Source organism: Phocoena sinus, chromosome 19, assembly GCF_008692025.1.
Source record: "Phocoena sinus isolate mPhoSin1 chromosome 19, mPhoSin1.pri, whole genome shotgun sequence".
Taxonomy (NCBI): Eukaryota; Metazoa; Chordata; class Mammalia; order Artiodactyla; family Phocoenidae; genus Phocoena; species Phocoena sinus.
In genome coordinates, this window is record NC_045781.1 from 13,798,421 (window position 1) to 13,813,334 (window position 14,914).

The window sequence follows — 14,914 nt, forward strand, 5'->3', positions numbered from 1 at the left end:
TAAAAGTTATGTAAATGTGGTCTTTCTCTCCCTCTCGAAATATCTTATTGTAGAAGTTTAATGCCTTTTCCATCTTAAGTGCTTATCATGCACTGTTGCTGTAATGTTTGTCTGCAGCGCCTGTCTCCATTTTCCTTTCAGTTCAGTCTCTGTCTTTGAGGTACAACAACAAAACTAGCATGAATTTCTTTTTCCTTCTTCACAGTTTCATGCGTGGAAAGTTTGTCCTTATTATAGATCTTAGCAACCTCAGAATATGATTTTATTTCTCTCCTTATTATGTGGAGAATTTTAATCTTTTCACTTGAAAGCAGCACTTTGTGGTATACCTGAATTGCCAGCATTATTACTCTTGCATTTTGGGGCCATTATTAAGTAAAATAAAGGTTACTTAATACTTGAACACAAGCACTGTGATACGGTGACTCTCGATTCGAGATGGCTACTAAGTGTCTAACAGGCAGGGTATGCTGGACAAAGGGATGATTCGTATCCAGACTTGGTCAGAGCAGGTGGTGTGAAATTTCATCACGCTACTCAGAAAGGCACGCAATTTAAGAAATGAATTGTCTATTTCTGAAGATTTCCATTTATTATTTCACAATGCATGTGACCATGGAAAGCACCACCACTCTGAAGGGGGGAATACTGTATCTCAAAATGTGGACATAAAAAACAGGGAGAGACTAATCATTCATAATACACCTGTACAATAAAAACCAATATAAATATTTTAATGTTTTTTCCAATATTTTTTATTGTGATAAAATACACATATAAAATTTACCATCTTAACCATTTTTAGGGCACAGATCCCTGAAATTAACCAAGCCTTCAGTTGTAAACCCCTTTAATAGACTCCAGTTCCAAAATCATTACATCCGACAGATTCTGCAGTGCAATTGTTGTCTACGTGGAGAGACAGATTCCTGATGTTTCTACTATATCATCTTCCCAGAATTTTCTAGTATGTGTGTTCTACGGATTTTTTGGTGTGCATTTTGAAGCACAAGTACTTAGTATGTAATATCTCCTGCTTTGGCCCTTAGTACCATAGCAAAAAAACCCCAAGCAAACAAAAACAAACAAACAAACAAAACTTTCTCATTAAAAAAAGCACATTAACAAACATTTAATGGCTGAATAATTATATTAGGGGTGTTTCGTTATTTATTTTACAATCCCAATCTTTGGGGCATTTAGTTGTTTCCAATATTATGTGGTTGTAGACAATGCTGATATTAATATATATTTATACAGAAGACTTTCCTGCATATTTTGGACTACTTTCTTACGATAGATTGGTAAGATAAAATGACCAGAGAAATAATTTTTTAATGACTCCTAATTAAAATTTCCACCAGAACTATAAAAATTCTGAGTTCAGCTGTGCTACCATAACTAATTACTATTTTTTTTAAGAATAATTTTGGAGCTCTAGTCTTGAAATGCAATTACAATGGGAATCATTGCAGGAGAGAACACCTGGGGTATATAGATTTCAAGAACTCTACTCAAAGCTAAAGAGAAGCCCACTCCTTTCTTATTTTATGCCAATTCTTTTTCTTTTACCCTTTTACTAGTTTAAATATAAAAGAAAAAAACCAACATTAAATAATAGATATTCTCCTCCCACAAGATATTCACAGAACTGCTGCATCTATGGTGATTCTCTTTTCTGGAATGGGCATACATCATCAGGTCATGTTAAACATCAGGAGAACTAGACCTCATCAGAATCACATTGAACTAGTTGATTTATTTATTTCTTCCTTGACAGCCAGATAATCGGAGACTCAGGGGCCCCAGTAATTTCTGGAATTGGAAAAAACCACCTGGGACTGAAAGGGGATATTGGGTAAGTTTCATAACATTTTCTATCTCAACTGCAATGGAATGAACAAGACAACAGACAGATGCATTAAGTTGATTTCAAGATCTTTTCCCAACACAGGCTTCTACCATAGGGATAATGTCTCAAGCAGAGAAATTCCTAATACTCCTAAATCATTTTGAAAACCCATTACTTATTTTTGAGGAGCCATAATCAGATATGTGGAGCTGTAGACTGGAAGCAGAAGCAGTTAACAATGGAGATTTTAGGCAGGTTGCTGAGGAAAACTGTTTCTCCAGCCCTCCTTAAAGAATTCAACAAGGTTCAAAGCTTCAGGGATACTTGTGAATGTGTCCACATCTACTAGAAATACAGGAATTTTCTTTGATCAAAAAAAGTTGTATTGGGCACTTCCCTGGCGATCCAGTGGTTAAGTTTCTGAGCTTCCACTGCGGGGATGGAGATGGGGGGTAAGGGGGGCACACAGATTCAATTCCTGGTTGGGGAACTAGGATCCTACATGCCAGCATGGCGCGGCCAAAAAAAAAAAAAAGTTGGATCTTCTAGAAATTTTTAAATGAGTAGTAAACATGATTCATGTCAATAAAAGCAAAGAAAAACAAAACAAAAAATATACTAGTTACACAGGTGCCATTTCCCCTGGTGTGCTGAGTTCCCTTCTCTTATCTGAAGTGCAGAGCTCACACTGAAGCCTCACAAAGCATCCCTTTCTGTACGCCTGTTACATCTTCTAGAGTTTTGTTACCAAAAATCTGGAAAAACTAAAACATACTTATTTCTAAAGAGTTCACCTAAAATCTTCTATTCCATTAATCTCTATTATTATTTATGTAAATATTATCATAACAACACTTCTTACTGATAAATTTTGTGACAGAAATATTATGAATTTACAGACTTTCAGTAAACCTAGTACATTCAACGTATTATACTTAATATTGATGACTTTAAAAACATGTCTGGGGCTTCCCTGGTGGCGCAGTGGTTGAGAATCTGCCTGCCAATGCAGGGGACACAGGTTCGAGCCCTGGTCTGGGAAGATCCCACATGCCGCGGAGGAACCAGGCCCGTGAGCCACAACTACTGAGCCTGCGCGTCTGGAGCTTGTGCTCCGCGACAAGAGAGGCCGCGACAGTGAGAGGCCCGCGCACCGCGATGAAGAGCAGCCCCCACTCGCCGCAACTAGAGAAAGCCCACGCACAGAAACGAAGACCCAACACAGCCATAAATAAATAAATAAATAAATAAATAAAAAAAAAGAAGGTGAATGTCTTTAAAAAAAAAAAAAAATGTCTGTATTAATTAAACCAACAAACTTAAACGTGTTTTCACTCATTAAAAATCAGTCCTGGGTCATGTGATCCTTTCAAACTTTAATTTGTTGTACTTAGAAATGTTTGACTTGTAAGCACTTATTTTCCTTTAAGCCAATTAGAACTCATTTACAAATTAATTTTTACATAAAGATAGAATCAGAGATCTCATAGCTTCATTTTAAAACCTAGTCATGAATCAAGTATTTCAATATAAAACTTATTAGTTTATAAACAACAGTTGGAATAAGTTAAGTTTACTCATTTGAGTTTTAAAAGTCCTCTTTTCGGGGTCCCCTGGTGGCGCAGTGGTTGAGAGTCCGCCTGCCAATGCAGGGGACACGGGTTCGTGCCCCAGTCTGGGAGGATCCCACATGCCACGGAATGGCTGGGCCTGTGAGCCATGGCCGCTGAGCCTGCGCGTCCGGAGCCTGTGTTCCACAAGGGGAGAGGCCACAACAGTGAGAGGCCCGTGTACCGCAAAATAAATAAATAAATAAATAAATCACTTGACCATATACTTAAGGGATTACTTGTGGGCTCTCTGTTCTATTCCATTTGTTGATATGTCTGTCTTTTTGCAAGTACCACAGTTTTGATTACTGGTGCTTTGTAGTAAGTTTTGAAATCAAGAAGTGTGAGTCCTCCAGATTTGTTCAAGATTGTTATGGCTACTGGCAGTCCTTTGAGATTCCATATGAATTTTAGGGTGGGTTTTTGTATTTCTGCCAAAAACATCATTGGGATTTTGATAGGAATTGCATTGAATCTGTAGACTGCTTTCATTAGTACTGGCATTTTAATAACATTAAGTCTTCTAATCCATGAACGTGGGATATGTTTCCATTTATTTATGTCTTCTATAGTTTCTTTCAGCAATGTTTTGCAGCTTTCATTGTACAAATCTTTTACTTCCTTGGTTAATTCCACTATTTCATTCTTTTTGATGCTATTGTAAATGGACTTGTTTTTGAAATTTCCTTTTCATATTGTTCATTGTTAGTGTATAGAAATGCAATTGATTTTTACATGTTGACTTTGCATCCTGAAACTTTGCTGAATTCATTTATTAGATCTAACAGCTTTCTTATGGAATCCTGAGGGTTTTCTACATATAACATCATGTCACCTATAAACAGAGATGATTTTACTTCTTCCTTTCGAATTTGGATGCCTTTATTTTTCTTGCATAAATGATCTGCTGAGAACTTCCAGTACTACGTTGAATAGAAGTGGTGAAAGCAGGCATGCTTGTCTTGTTTCCTGATATTAGATAAAATCTTGACGTTTATCAAATATTATGTTTGCTGTGGGTCTTTCATATAGCTTTTATTTTGTGGAGATAGTTTCATATATAGCTTTTGTTATGATTGAGATGATTTCCTTCTGCTCCTATTTTGTTCAGCGTTTTTATCATAAAAGGTTGTTGAATTGTCAAATGCTTTTTCTGCATTAATTGAGATGATCGTTTTCTTCCTTCATTTTGTTGATGTGACATATTACACTGATGAACTTTCATATGATGAACTATCCTTGAATTTCAGTAATAAATCCCATTTGGTCATTTTGTATAATTCTTTTAATATGCTGCTGAATTTTTTGCTAGTACTCTGTTGAGGATTTTAAAATCAATGATCATAAGAGACAACGTTCTGTAGTTTTCTTTCTTGCAGTGTTTTTCAGTAGCTTTGGTAACAGGGTTGTACTGGTCTCAAAGAATCAGTTAGGAAGTATTCCCTCCTCTTCAACTTTTTTGAAAAGTTTGAGAAAGATTAGTATTAGTACTTGTTTAAATTCACCAGTGAAGCCACCAGATCCAGGACTTTTCTTTGTTGCGAGGTATTTTTTTGGCCATGCTGCGTGGCTTGCAGGATCTTAGTTCTCCAACCAGGGATTGAACCCAGGCCACGGCAGTGAAAGCCCAGAATCCTAACCAGTAGGCCATCAGTGAACTCCCTATTGGGAGATTTTTTTTTGTGACTGAGTCAATTTCCTTACTACTTATAGAGTAGTTACCAGTCTATTCAGGTTTTCTATTTATTCATGTTTAACTCCATGGTTTTGTTTCTAGGAATTTGTCTATTTCACCTAGGCTATCCAATTTTTGGCATACAATTGTTCATAGTACTCTCATAATCCCTTTATTTCTGTATAATTGGTAGTAATGTCTCCCCACTTACACTTTTTTGTGTGTGAATTTATTTTTTAATTTTGTATCACAACTTTTTTTTAATTCAAGTATAGTTAATTTACCCCACTTTCACTTTTGATTTTAGTAATTTGAGTCTCCTCCCTTTTTTCTTAGCTCATTTAGCTAAAGGTTTGCCAATTTTGTTGATCTTTTTGAAGAACTTCTGGTTTCAAGATCTTCTCTGTTGTTATTCTGTTCTCTTATTTCATATACCACTGCTCTATTCTTTATTTCTCCTTCTGCTAGCTTTGTGTTGTTTGTTCTTTTTCTAGTTCTTTAAGCTGTAAAGTTAGGTTGCTAATTTGAGACCTCTCTTGTTTTTTAATATAAGCACTTATAGCCAAACATTCCCCTTTAGCACCACTTGTATGCCTTAAATTTAGTTTTCTTTGTCAATCATACTTCAGTAAAGCTGGTGGGAAAAAAAGATGGTCCTTGTTGGGGCTGCATACGTCTTTACCAAAAAATACAGAACCCTCACAGCCTCTGCTGGGCTTACTGCCATGAATAGCTATCTCTGTGTCAGACTCAATGCGTACTCCTTTGTTCTGCTTAATCACGGGTGTTAGTGGCACTCAGGCATGCCCCCAGTTTTCTGGATGTCACACCCCACAGGGAAGGAGTTTGTGTCCTGCCACTGCAGAACAAAGTGGGCTGTGTGCAGCTATATTGCCGTTGTCAGATGTGGAGTTGATCGGCTGGCTATGGGTTACTGACACATTGCAAGGAACTAGAACTTGTGCATCCTATCTCCTCTCTTGCTATAAGTAAACACTGTTCTACTTGATCCTGGGGTGTATTTTTACTATTCTCCATGACCTCAAATCATGCACTGGTCTTTTTCTTGGCGGCACTTCTCTACCTTGCAACCTTGGCGAAAGAGCCTGGGCACTCAGTAAATAGTGAAAAGGGGGGAATGCCATAAATGACTTTCTAATATAAAGTACAGTATAAATTCTCTGAAGGTGAACAGTATTTGGATCATAACTGAAAAACTTAAAACATTGTTTAAATTCCAAGGAGTTCCTGCCAGCCTAAATTATTTGATGCTTTATAAGAACGGAACCATGTAAAATCCTTCTCATATTCTCTTCATTTAAATTGTTTCTCAAGTGGTATAATTCCACTGTCTTCTATACATATATCCCATAAAGTCTCTCTCCAGTATGAATTCTGTGATGTACCTTAAGCATTGAACTAAGTCTAAAGGACTTCCCACATTTGTGGCATCCAAAGGGTTTTTCACCAGTGTGAATACTCTGATGTACTTTAAGGCTTGAACTGAGCCTAAAGGACTTCCCGCATTTGTTACACTCGAAAGGTTTCTCACCACTGTGAATACTCTGATGTCGAGTAAGGCGGCCATACACACTAAACGCCTTCCCACATGCCTTACATTCATAGGGTTTCTCACCAGTATGAAATCTGTGGTGTATAGTAAGTTGATGGCTACTCCTAAAAGTCTTTCCACACTCCTTACATTCACAGGGTTTCTCACCAGTATGAATTCTCTGATGTATTCTAAGTGTTCCAACGTCACTAAAGGCCTTCCCACATTCCTTACATCCATAGGATTTCTCACCAGTATGAACTCTTCCATGTTGAGCAAGGTTTGAAGCACGACTAAAGGCCTTCCCACATTCTTCACATTCATAGGGTTTCTCCCCAGTATGAATTCTCTGATGTACTTTAAAGTCTGTAAGACGACTAAACGCCTTGCCACATTCCTTACATTCATATGGTTTCTCACCAGTATGAATTATTTGATGTACTCTTAGGTCTGTATGACGACTAAAGGCCTTCCCACATTCCTTACATTCATATGGTTTCTCTCCATTATCAATTCTGTGATGTAGAGTAAGAGATGAACGTTTTGTATAAATGTATGTTTTTCCATTGCTGATTATTTCATATCTTGAGTCCAAATCTACAACAAATAGGAAAAAAAAAGTTTCTTTGACCACAAAACATTTTATAGAATTAAGAGAAAATTGAAAATTTCACCCATTAGAGATGGTTTAAAGAACTCTAAAATACAGTTATAAAACTTGAAAATTTAAAAGGAGGGCTCATAAAAAAAATAAATAAAAATAAAAATAAAAAAAATAAATAAATAAAAGGAGGGCTCAGAAAAAGTAAATTTATGCAGTAGAGCACTGGTAAGCAAAGACATGCACAGAACACATCCAGCCCTGATTTGTAGTGTTTGCCAATGTCTATGGTGTAAATACTCCCACCACAGGCAATTCCAAGCTATCAGTGTAATGTAACTGAACCTGGACTTAGGGATGATAAGTAAACTCTTGTCCCTAGAGAGCCAGTATCAGCCAGCTCTAAATACCACTTCCATCTAAAATATAAATATATACACATTTAAAAAAGCAATTATACCTGATCATTCTTCAATTACAATTCCCCTAAAAATACACATTTCTGCCACTGTGACTCTTTCCCTCCTGTGCATAGCCATGTGTGCTTTTATTTGTTCTTCATAACACATTAAGATATTGAGAGTCTTTACTTAGTTATTCCTCCCCTGACACTTTATTATTTATGATCCTTACATATGTTCAACCTGTTTCATTCCTTCATATCTTTTCTCAGGTCCTCTCTAGCTTTCCCTTTTAACCAAGGCCAACCATTCTGGTCATCCCCAGAAAAGTATGTCCATCAATTCTCTGACATATACCAGGTATACCAGTTGTACGGTATTTTGAACATTTAGGGACTTTGGGCAAAAGAGGGAACTTGAATTATATAGAAAAGTCTAGAAGAATGCCAAGAATTATATTAGAAAGAATTGGCAGTTGTGGGCTGAATGATAAAAATCTGTATGAAGTACCATGAGCAGAATCCAAAGCGTTTCATGAGGGAGCTATGAGTTGAGGGCAGAAAAAACCTTCTTGTAACTAGACTATGGTATGCGTACAAAAAGTTGAAATAATATTAACAACAATCTTCAAAATTGAGTAACAATAGAAATTAATAAATATCAGAAAACCAAAAACCCTTTCATCTGGAACTGGAAATGCCATCTCCAAAAATGCTAGATCACTATGGAAAGAAAAAACTGAAATAAAAGAGTTCTAGTAAATGGACTACACAGAAAATAAGCACATATCAGAATTTTGGGCATTCAATTTCACCATGCAGAGAACTCAAAACTTAAAATAATTATCTCTATAAAAAAGGTGAGTTGAGGGCTTCCCTGGTGGCACAGTGGCTGGGGGTCTGCCTGCCAATGCGGGGGGTGCGGGTTCACGCCCCGGCCCGGAGGATCCCACGTGCCACGGGGTGGCTGGGCCCGTGGCCCATGGCCGCTGGGCCTGCGCGTCCGGAGCCTGTGCTCCACGGTGGGAGAGGCCGCAGCAGTGAGAGGCCCGTGTACCACAAAAAAAAAAAAAAAAAAAGGTGAGTTGAGAATCAAAGCCTAATATGTAGAAAATAAACAACAAAATAGAGGGAGGCATAAAAATAAAGATAAAAGGAGAACATAATGAGTTATAAAACAGTAACATTAACAAATAAAGAGCTGGTGCTTTAAAAAAATCATTATAAGAAATATTAGATAAACCAATTAAAGACAGTTAAAAACAAATAAAATAAGAAAAGAGGAAAACAAGAACCACAGAGAGGGACTTCCCTGGTGGTCCAGTGGTTAAGAATCTGCCTTCCAATGCAGGGGATGCAGGTTCGATCCCTTGTCGGGGAACTGAGATCCCATGTGCTGCGGAGCAACTAAGCCCACGTGCTGCAACTACTGAGCCCATGTACCACAACTAGAGAGACCATGTGCTGCAACTATGGAGCCCACGCACTGTGGAGCCTGTGCACCACAACTACAGAGCCCACATGCCTTTGGGCCCACATGCCACAACTACTGAGCCCATGTGCTCTGGAGCCTGCATGTCACAACTAGAAAGAACCCTGCATGCCTCAACAAAGAACCTGTGTGCCGCAACAGAAGATACTACATGCCACAACTAAGACCCGACACAGCCAAAAATAAATAAATAAATAACATTTTAAAAAAAAGAACCATAGAGAAATTAATTTAAATTACAAGGGTACTATGTGAATACTTTTGAAAGTATGGATAACTTTCTAGGAAAATTTATTAAAATTGAACACAGAAGAGAAAGCCTAAATCAACCAGATGCTACAGAATAAACAGAAAAACACCTGCCAGGAAAAAATTAAGAAGAAGTGTCATAAGCATATTTCAACACCTATATTGTAATTTCTCAATATCTAGATCTAAAATATGGATACAGCATAACTGGACAAAGGGAAAATTTAGGAAGCCAGCAGGCATAACCCTAGAAATCTTATGCCAAAAAGAGAGGAAGAATTCAAAAGCTTGGAGAGTTTTGACTGGCCAAAACTAAAAAGACAGTAGCATAAAAATGATTGTGACAGATAATAAACCATGCAATAAAAAGCAATGAAATCAGCAATGATACAAGAGAAAAAAATTATTTCTCATCATTAAATAACTCCTTAATTGAAGAAGTTCTAGTTCCAATATGGTAGCATGAAGTTCCTACAGCCTGCCCCCTCTCTGATTTCAACTATTAACACTTGACAAAATACAAAAATTAACTACATAAGGGCTGTAAATAAAAGCAGGAGGGCTTTGGAAAGGAGTCAGACTATACAAAGCAATCCAGACTGAGCTGAGTTTCTTGCTTAACTCACTCTCATGTCCTTGCTTCAAGGGCAGATCCCAGTTATTGTGGGGTAAGCGTGGGCTACAAAAATTCCAATAGAAACTCCACAATGTTTCTGGCTATAAGAACAATGAGAGGGAGCACTGCCAAACTGGAAAGCAAGGCGGGGAATGCTGGGACGAAAACAGCCAGAGAAGATTTCCTAATTTGGTATTTGGGTATAGATCAGTACGACATTCACTCTTACCAACAACAACACATGCATGAGAAGGATATAAATCAGTACGGCAACACTATACCTAGTAAACAATTTGAAAACCTTCCCACAAAGAAAATTCCAAGCACAGGCAGTTTCACTGGTGAACTGTTTCAAATACCTAGTGGAGAAGTACTACCAGTTCTAAACAAAACTATTCCAGAAAATTGAGGAGTGAATCAGTCTATGCAGCTAGTTACTCTGATACCAAACAGGAGAAAAACAGTATAAGAAGTGAAAATTACATACTATAAAACCTTGTAAACATATATGCAAAATACTAAACACTATCTTCACTAACAGAATCCATCAATATATAAAAAAGGTAATACATAATGCCTGTCTTAGTCCTTTTGGGCTACTATAACAAAAGATAAAGACTGGGTAGCTTATAAACAACAGAAATTTATTTCTCACAGTTCCAGAGGCTGAGAAGTCCAAGATCAAGGGACTAGTATGGTCATATTCTGGTGAAGGCCTTCTTCCTGGTTCATAGCCAGTGCCTTCTCAATGCATCCTCATATGGTGTAAGGGGTGAGGAATCTCTGTGGTAACTCTTAATAAGAACACTAATTCCACTCATGAGTGCTCCACCTTCATGACCTAAGCATCTCCCAAAGGCTTTCCCTCCTAATGCCATCATCTTTGGGGGTTCGGATTTCAGTATAATACTGGGGGGTAGAAACATTCAGACCATAGCGATGATCAATCCCAGGAATACAAGATTGGTTTAATATTTGAAAATTTCATCAATATAATTTATTATATTAACAAAATAAAATTTATAAAACCCATATGGATCATGTCTAAAAATTTTTTTTAAAAAAGCATTTAATAAAAGCCACATCCATCCCTCATAAAAAGAATTTATCCTAATAAAGATCACCTGCAAAAAACCCACAGCTAACACCATATCCAACGGTGAGAGAATTATGCCTACCACATATGATCAGAACAATAAAAAGTTATACCCTCACCACTTCTACTCAACATTGGACTAGAGGTTCCAGGCAGTGCAATAAATCAAAAAATAAATAAAGGCATGCAGGAGAAAAATTAAGAAACAAAAATGTCCTTAATCATAGATTACTTAATCATATGTGTAGAAAGTCAAATGTAAACTATAAAACAGCTACTAGAAAACAGTAATTGAGTTTAGCAAGGCTGAAGTATATACAACCAATATGTAAATATAAGCAAACACTCAGGAATTCAATTTTTAAAAATACAATTTAAAGTAGTATCAAAAATAAGACATAGTGAGGGATATATCTCACAAGAGATATGTAAGACCTGTACACTATAAACTATAAAACACTGCTGAGAAAAGTTAAAGATATAAATAAATGGAGAGACATATCATGTTTATGGAATGTAAAACTTGATACTGTTAAGATGTCAATAATTATTGCTGAATTGATTTATAGATTCAATGTAATTCCAATAAAAATCCCAGCAGACTTTTTTGTGGTCTATGATGAAATTGACAAGCTGATCCTAAAATTTATAGGGAAATGCAAAGGACCTAGAATAGTCAAAACAACTTTGAAAAGAACACAGTACAAGGACTAAATAACACTACTTAATTATAAGACTTATGAAGATACACTAATCATCAAGTTTATGTGTCAAGACACATCAATTAATGGAACAGATGATCAGAAATCGATCCATACATATATGAAAAACTTACTTTCATCATTTCAAAGGCAATAGAGTGAAGAAAGGATAGTCTTTTCAAGAAATGATGCAGGAACAATTGGGATATCCATATGCCAAAAAAGAATCCATACTTTGATAAACAAAAATGAACTAAAAAAATGGATCACAGACCTGAATGTAAAACGTAAAACTGTAAAACTTTTGGAAGAAAACAGGAAAAAATGTGTGACCTTGGGCTAGGCAAAGAATTCTTAGATACAACACCAAAAACCAAGATTCATAAAGAATAAATGGATAAACTTGATTTTGTCAAAGTTCAAAACTTCTGTTCTCCCAAACACACTGCTACAAGAATGAAAGGAAAAATCATAGCAAACAAGAGAATATTCAAAAAGGATATCTTTTAATGTAGAATATGAAAAATAACTTACAAGTTCAATAAGAAAACAAACAACCTAATAAAACAGACAAAAGATTTTAAAAGATACTGCACTAAAGAAGACAGCAAATAAGATCCTCAACATCATTAGTTATTATGGAGAAACAGATTAAAACCACAACAAAATGACACTATATACTTACTTGAAAGGCCAGAATTAAAAAGATTGACCATACCAATTGTTCATAAGATATGGAGGATCCAGACCTCTCTTACAGCTGGTGGAAATGTGAAATGGTATAGAAACACTGTAAAATAGTTTCTTACAAATTTAAATTTATAATCTTATTTATCTAAATTTAAAATCTTACAAATTTAACCATACAATCCAGGCATTCAACTGCTCCGTATTTGGCCAAAAGAAATGAAAGCATATATTCATTCAAAGACTTATAAACAAACGTCTACAGCATCTTAATTTGTTATTGCTAAAAACCAAAAATGTCCTTCAGCAGATAATGAATAAACAAATTGTGGTATAACCAAATACTGGTATAGTACTGAGTAAAACACACATAACAACATGGATGAACTTCAACCTAATTATGCTGACTGAAGGAAGATGAAAAACTTCACACTATCATTCTGTTTGTATAAAACTACAGAAAATGCAATCAACTCTATTGTGATAGAAGTAGAAAGTAGATCATTGCATACCTAAGGAGGTTGGAGGAAGAAAGAGGAGGAAGATTACGAAGGGATAAGAAATGCAAAGTTTTGAAAAAAAATCATTTTAATAGATTCAGATAAAACATTTGACAAAATTGAACAGCCATTCATAGTTAAAAAAAAATCAGCAAACTAGGAACAAAAGGAAACTACCTCAATTCAACAAAGGTCACAAATGAAAAAACCTACCACAAGACTTTCCTTTTTTTTAAGACTTCCACTTTCTATGCCAACATGAAAAACAGAGTAGAGACCAGAAACAGATACACATACAGTGATTTCACTTCTGACAAAGGTGCCAAAGCAATCCAAGGGGAAAGGAAATTCTTTTTTTTTTAAATGGTGCTGGAATAACTGGGTATCCATAGGGAAAACATGAGTCCTGAACCCTACTCACACCGTAATAAAAAATTAACTCAAAATGGATATATAATAGAACTAAACATAAAAGCAAAAATTATAAAAGGTCAAGAAAAAGCAGGGAAAAAACTTTGCCACCTAGGGGTAGGCAAAGATTTCTTGGATGGTATACCCCAAAAAAATCATTAAAGAGAAAGTTGATAAATTGGAATTCATAACAATTTAAAAACTCCTTGTAAGATATTGTTAATAAAATTAATAGGTAAGTCACATTGTGGGAAAAAGTTTTTAATGTTCCAAAAGGACTTCCTTTTGTTCCAAAATAAAGAACAGTTACCCTCAAATATAAGAAAATAATGATTTCAAATGGCTAAAGATTTGGATAAACACTCCAAAAAATATGAATGATCAGTAAATAAAAGAAACTCAAGATCATTAGTCATCATGGAAATGCAAAAAGATACCACTACATACCAACTACAATGTCTAGAATTTAAAGGACCGACAATACCAAGTGTTGGAAAGAAAATGGAGTAAGTGGAATGGAGCAGTGCAAAATTTCTAAAATTGTTAAACATGCAGTTATTACTCAACAATTCCACTCTTAGGTATTCATCCTATAAAAATACACATACACAAATATTCATAACAGTTCTACTTATAACTAGTCCCAAACCGGAAACTAACACAAAAGTCCATCAGTAGGTGAACAGAAACATAAATTGTGGTCTATCCATAAAACAGAATAATACTTAACAAAAAATTGAACAAAGTAGTGATACACGCAACAATACAGACATACCTCAAAGTCATTATACTTACCAATGGAAGCAAAACATAACAGAATATATAATGTATGATTCCATATTTATAAAATTATTTTAAAAGGCTAATCTAATGTACATTGACAGAAAGTTGATCAGTGGTAGTTTGAATGGGAGTGGGCATGGGGCATGGAAATTAATTGGGAAGGGAAACAATGGAAACCTTTCACGTACTGTAAATGTTGTGTATCTTGATTATAGTGGGAAATCTGGGTTGTTTACACTTTTTGACCATTAATACACAATGCTGCTATGAGCAACCATGTACAAGCTTTTGTGAGATGTACATTTCCAGTTTTCTAGAGTATGTAGCTAGCTATGAAGGAAAGAGATGAGAAGAAAAGCATGGCCTTCATTAGCTTGAAAAACAAGTAAATCACATGGCATGCCAGAAGATGGAAATTGCTAAAGAAGAAAATGAAATTGGAAAGAAGACTCAGGATGGCTAGGATCAGGGGAAAGGCTCACTGCAAAACCCCACTAAAAGGATGATATTTGGGCAAAGATCTAAAGACAATAAGGGAGCACACCCTATTGACTGGATGGTAACTCCAAGTTTAACATTTTAAGAAACTGACCAGCTGCTTCCCCATGTGGCTGGACCTTTATTTTAACCTATTTGTGTTTCTGACTCTAAGATGTATTTCTTACAGTTGGATCATGTTTTTTATTTTT

At 35.9% G+C, this 14,914-nt stretch overlaps 1 protein-coding gene across 1 annotated transcript in view; it reads right to left on the reverse strand.

The window, feature by feature from the left end:
- The window catches only part of LOC116744121 (zinc finger protein 420-like), a 55,962-nt gene that overhangs the window by 24,993 nt on the left and 16,055 nt on the right, over positions 1 to 14,914 (reverse strand). Inside the window, 1 exon segment of the mRNA XM_032613441.1 lies at positions 6,518 to 7,286. Within this exon segment, the coding sequence (XP_032469332.1) occupies positions 6,518 to 7,286 (769 nt within the window).